Source organism: Cucumis melo, chromosome 11, assembly GCF_025177605.1.
Source record: "Cucumis melo cultivar AY chromosome 11, USDA_Cmelo_AY_1.0, whole genome shotgun sequence".
Lineage (NCBI taxonomy): Eukaryota > Viridiplantae > Streptophyta > Magnoliopsida > Cucurbitales > Cucurbitaceae > Cucumis > Cucumis melo.
Window position 1 is genome coordinate 27,158,122 of NC_066867.1, and position 6,265 is coordinate 27,164,386.

The 6,265-nt window shown below is 33.6% G+C and overlaps 1 protein-coding gene across 1 annotated transcript; it reads left to right on the forward strand.

Annotated features, from left to right (window-relative positions):
- The first annotated feature begins 1,810 nt into the window (after nt 1–1,810).
- LOC103501891 (putative respiratory burst oxidase homolog protein H) lies at nt 1,811–6,265 on the forward strand. The gene is made up of 13 exons (XM_008465634.3): nt 1,811–2,341; nt 2,445–2,610; nt 2,679–2,841; nt 2,921–3,730; nt 3,888–3,983; nt 4,076–4,194; nt 4,295–4,397; nt 4,550–4,638; nt 4,726–4,891; nt 4,976–5,089; nt 5,187–5,318; nt 5,393–5,471; nt 5,728–6,265. Exons 1-13 carry the CDS (start codon nt 1,993–1,995, stop codon nt 5,838–5,840), a joined length of 2,499 nt encoding a protein of 832 aa, XP_008463856.2. The 5' UTR covers nt 1,811–1,992; the 3' UTR covers nt 5,841–6,265.

The window sequence follows — 6,265 nt, forward strand, 5'->3', positions numbered from 1 at the left end:
AGTATTTTAGACTTTTTTCAAGATATAATTCCTCTTTTAAATAAGAAGTAATGTCCAAATTTACTAATTTTTGGAAAAAAGAAAAAGAAAAAAAAAAAGATAAAGCAATGAGTTTAATTTTTTCAAATATTGCAATTAATAGGCGGAAATCCTAAACTGATAATGTAATTAAGAAACTATTAGTAAAATATAGTGGTGGGTTTTTCTTATTTAAAAGATGCATATACGTGAGAGTTCGTGTAATCTAAAAATCCACTTATTATATAAACAAATAAATTATTCATATTATTTTCTTTTTCAGAAAATGTGAAGTAATTAAGTTGTTAGCATTTGTTTTTATTTATTTATTTATTAATTTGCAATTCGCATCCCTACGTGTGAACTCAGAACTGCGACGTGCCATCCAAACACATCAACACAAAAAACTGTAATCTCATTATTCCTTTTGACAGTTAGTTCAGTTGCCTATTCAAAATTTCTATCAAATACGTGTTTTAAGGCCATCTCAAAATTAGATATAATCTATACTTTTGTATTTAAAACCTAATTTAAACAATCTTTCAAATTGAGTTTTAAAATAAATTTATAAATTATATAACTAATTAATTGTAATTGTTGATATTTAGAAAATGGTTTAACTAGTTTTTCCCCCCTCTTTTAAATAGAATGACAAAGACAAAGTTTCCTAAAAAAACAAAGGAACTAATTGGATGTTATTGGCTCTCTCATCTTTCAAGTATGATAAGAAAATTGTTTCCTTACCTTTTCATTTAGATCAAAACCAATATATACGAATCAATGCAAGGGATTAAAATCAAAACACATAAAAAAAAGTTAATAATTATATATACGAAAACATACTTAGAAATCATGTATACTTTAATTTTTAATATGGTGGTTTTTATGTAGTGAATAATTCAACTCATAATTGTCCCCTTTCAAACAATCAAGACATGATTTAAAGGACCAACAAATGCATTTCCATTTGGCTTTCCACCAATTTCGTCAAAAAATTGTCTATTATGAACTTAGACGAATATCACTTATCCTAACATGTAAGTGCAAGGTCCTCCACAAAATGCCTTTGATATATGGTTGATACTTGAAAGAGAGAAAGAAGAAGATTGGGAAAGAAAACAGGGAGAGACAATAGATAAAAAATCAAAACTATATTTCTAATTTAAAATATCATATCATATCATATCTTATTATAATAAAAAGAACCATTTTTTTTAAAACTCAAAAACTATACCTAGCCAACTATTTTAAAAAAAAGTTGGTTTAATCTCTATACTTTAATAAGACTTATTTTTTTTCGATACTTTTATCAATTTTGGTTCATAAGACATTCAGTAAGTTCTTCATATAAAAAGTGAACTTTTTTTTAAGAAAAAAATTTGAGAGGTGTACTTTAAATAAAGACTACTTTTGTTCGTATCGATAAATTTAATTAAGTCGTTGTAACATTATATATAAAACAAAGAACTAAAATACATCGTAAATTTGAGATAACTTAATAAATAAGTAATCGATTAGTTTGATGATTTAATAATTATCTACTTTTATTTCTTTAAATAAATAAATAAACACATTTTTTCTAACAATGAGAGATTCATATCTAACTTGTAGAATAAAAAAATAAAACAAATAAACAAATAAAAAGTAGAAACGAATATTTAAAAATTTAAGAAAATTATAAAAAAAATATCAAAATCGAAAAAATATTTATATTTTATCGAGTGTAATGAATTTTTGTGTTTTTATTATTATTTTGAAAAAACCACTTAAATTTGCTATTTATTTAGACTTGTTGTTCTGTGTTTTAGACTCTCACTGGACGTCGACCACCACTTTCATGCCATGATCTTCCACCTTCCTTCGAACACTCTGTCCATCGTTCAAATCACCATAACCACAGAATAAAACTACAAATCTCAACTCAACAACTCCTTTCTCCGTTCTTTTTCTTTGCAGTTCTGAAGAAAAACGCCGATGGAGTGCGCAGATAAAAAACCGGTAAAAGAAAATGCAGGAGAATGCGTACTGGAGAGCATTGAAATCGATCACATGGCGACAGATGAGAAAGCCGCCGAACGGAGAGATTTAAACCAACCGGACTCGAAGCAGAGCAACTACAGTAACGATGTGAAGAAGACCGTCGCCGAGACTTCTCAGCCGCTTGTCGGAATAAGAAGACGACGGAAGGAGTTTAGCATGTTGAGGTTTCTGGATGGTTTCAAAGACGGAAAAGAAGAGGAAGCATGGAAAGCAACTGAGAAGCGTTTTCGTCAACTAGCTCCTGATGGAAAACTTTCCAGAGACAAATTTGGAGCATGCATTGGTGAAGTTCTAGTTCTCTCTTTGGGATTAATCTCCATTTTCCATTCGTTTTTGGCTAAATTAGTAGGAATTCGTTTTTTTTTTTTTAATTTAACTTTATTTAGGTATGAAAAAGGATTCAACGGATTTTGGTGGGGAATTGTTTGATGTATTGGCAAGGAGAAGAGGGATAATGGGAGCGAAAGGGATTACGCTGCAAGAATTGAGAGATTTTTGGGAGGACCTAACCAAAGAAGACTTAGATTCACGGCTACGGATATTCTTTGACTTGTATGAATCTCTCTTTACATCTCTTTCCTTTCTGAAGTGGAGATTCTAAAGCAACTTTGTGTTTTCAGGTGTGACAAAAATGGTGACGGGAAGATCTCGAGGGAAGAGGTGAAGTCGGTACTAGAATGGAGCGCTTCTGCAAACAAATTGAAAAACCTTGAGAGAGAAGCTGAAACGTTCGCATCTCTGATCATGGAAGAGCTTGATCCTGACCTCAATGGATTTATTGAGGTACTTGTTCAAGAACAAAAGAAAGATGAAATTCCTTTTCTCTTAAAACTCATCTAAAAGATTTTATGTGGGTAAACAGATTGAGGACATGGAAACTCTAGTGAAAGCAATGTGGAGCTCTGAAGAAGAAAAAAGGTTACAGAGCCAAGATTCTAAATTTCTTGCATCTTCCCTGATTCTAGGAAGATGCAAAACTCCAGCCAGCAAATTTCTGAAGGAAACGGAAGAAGCTATAATTGCCAATTGGAAAAGAATCTGGGTTTTGATACTGTGGCTAGCAATAAATTTGGGTTTATTTGTTTGGAAATTCATGTCGTATAGGGATAAGGGGGTATTTAAAGTGATGGGTTATTGTGTTAGTGTTGCAAAAGGAGCAGCTGAGACTCTTAAATTCAATATGGCTCTTATTCTGTTTCTTGTCTGTAGAGGCACATTAACCAAACTTCGATCCACATTTCTCAACTCCATTTTCCCTTTTGATGATCATATCCATTTCCATATGGTGGTTGCTGTAGCCATTGCAGTGGGTACTTTCCTTCATGTTATAATGCATATGGCCTGTGATTTTCCAAAATTGATCTCATATCCAAAAGACAAATTCATGGCAATTCTTGGGTCAGATTTTGATTACAAGAAGCCAAGTTACTTTGACTTGGTTGTAAGTGTTCCTGGTATTACTGGAATCATCATGATCATTATAATGGCCTTTTGCTTTACATTGGCAACTCCTTTATTCAGGAGGCATAAAGACAAGTTACCTCCGTTGCTTCAACATTTGGCAGGCTTCAATGCCTTCTGGTATGCACATCATTTGCTTGTTCTCTGCTATGCCCTACTGATCGTTCATGGCTACTTCATATTCCTGGTTGAGGAATGGTACAAGAAAACGGTTAGTCTATTGCTATTGTAATGCTGCTAATCTAATGTTAATGTCTTCATTCCTATTAACATTGGCAAGTTCAGGAAGGATAATCTCTGAGCAAAACAATAGTTCAAATTGAACAAATCAGTGAATTTTAACGGTTATCATCTTTATCTATTTACAGACATGGATGTACGTTGCAGTTCCAGTACTTTTGTATTTTATTGAGAGACTTCTTATAAAATTCCGTGAATTTTACCTTCCAGTCGATGTGATAAAGGTACAGAGACCTGCAAATCATTTATCTTCTTTTGGAGGTTCGGCCGAGCAAACTAAACAAATTCTTCTGGTTTTCTTGGTTTTTCTTTTCAGGGAGTAGTATATGAAGGAAATGTTCTAGCACTATACCTGACGAAACCTACAGAATTTGAGTACAAAAAAAGTGGAATGTATATGTTTGTTAAGTGCCCGGATATATCAAAATTTGAATGGTAATATCTTATATTTGAACTATTTTTGTTTAGCAGTTGATTATTTAAGGATGTTTGGAAGTGTGATTATTTAAATTGGGATGTTTTTCATTGAATTCAGGCATCCATTCTCTATCACTTCTGCACCAGGAGACGACTATTTGAGTGTCCATATACAGGCAGTAGGAGATTGGACAAGAGAGCTCAGAAACAGATTTCAAAAGGTAAATTTACTTAAACTGTCAAAGCTCTTGTGACCTTTATTTATTTGTGTTTTCTGATGCTGTTAAATTTGCCTGAAGAACGTGGTATGAAGTTCATCACATTTTACTCCTTTTCTATCCATTTCTACACACTAAATACAGAGGCAATGCAGGTCTGTGATCCTGAAAGTACAAGGAGGAAGAGGGGAATTGTTAGACAGGAAACCAAATTATCTTTAGATTACGTTCCTTCAAAATCAAGGTGAGCGAAAACTCGTCTTGTTCGGAGTTAGTTTGCAAGGCATTTTCAATCCAGAGTTAGTTAAGTAGGCTTGTTTTGTATCTGCAGTAAGAAATATCCCCAGATTTTGATCAAAGGACCCTATGGAGCCCCAGCTCAAAGTTACAAGAATTATGACATTCTATTGCTAATAGGCCTTGGAATTGGGGCTACTCCAATGATCAGCATTTTGAAAGATTTATTAAACCAGATAAAAAAAAGTGGCTCCCACGCTGTAAGTAAAGCAAATTAAACCGTTTGATAATTTAGTTGGAAAAAGAAAATGTCACCATGGGAACTAATCCAAGCATAATTGCAGACTGATGCTCAAAAGGTCCCAAAGAGAGCATATTTCTATTGGGTGACAAAGGAACAGGCATCGTTTGATTGGTTTAAAGGCGTCATGGACGACGTTGCTGAGTATGATCATGATGTATGTCGACGATGTTTATTTAAACAAGAAAACAACCCAATTCTATATCCGATCTACCAGCATTTAATCAACTTTATCTCATTTTGAATCACTGCAGAAAATAATAGAAATGCACAACCACTTAAGCTGCATGCACGAGGAAGGAGATGTGCGATCCGTGCTCATCACCATGCTGCAACAAATTCAGAAATCTAGAGGTGAAGAAGTGGACGTTGTCTCAGGAAGCCGGGTAATCATGAAATCAATTCACAAACAACTAAATTTACCATAATGTTGCATTTTTAACACATCTGTATCCACCAGATAAGGACTCACTTCGGAAGACCGAACTGGGAGAAAGTTTTCGCAGAGTTGGCATCCAAACACAAAAGTTCCGAAATAGGTGAGTAACAACATTATCAAACAAAACCTCAATTTAAACTTTATGGTCATTGCAAAATATAGCACAATACAGAAGAATCGTAAATATAGCAAAATTTAGATTCAACTCTCATGAGTCTATAATACATTTAACTATTAGTCTAAATAGTTCTACCCACTGCAATCACACTTAAACTTTTAGGTTGAGTGATAATTTATTCCTGTGCTCGAACTGTTGTAATGGAAGTGGTAATTCAACAAACTCTTGTTGTTTGCAGGTGTATTTTACTGTGGAACATACAGTCTTGTAAAGGAATTACGTGGTCACTGCAAGAACTTCAGCGATAGTTCAAGATCAACAAGGTTTCGTTTCCACAAGGAGAACTTTTAAAAAGAAGTTATAAAACTAAAGGTATCATCTTTTAGATTGAATCTTTCCACTTGTAAGCTGCTTGGTTTTCGTCTCAAAAAGTGAGGAGAAAAAGGAAGAAGAATGCTTTAAATTCCACTATCCAGCGTAGCAATTCGTGCAATCTCCCATCAACTTTGGCTGCTCTCTAATAATTGTTGTCTAATTGAAATCGATTTCTGTAAGGAAAGGGAAAAAAAAAAGAAAAGGTGTGGGTTTATCAAAGATAACATGCATTGCTTTTAATCCTTTTACTTCTTGCGGAGTTGGCCTCCACTTTGAAGCTTGAAATACGAGTGGTGGTGACTATGGCTAAATAAAGAAAGAAATAGCTTTGTAGTTGTTGGTTGAATGTATGACCCCAGATTTTGGGTCGAAAATGAAATATACTTTTCCTTTTATCTTTA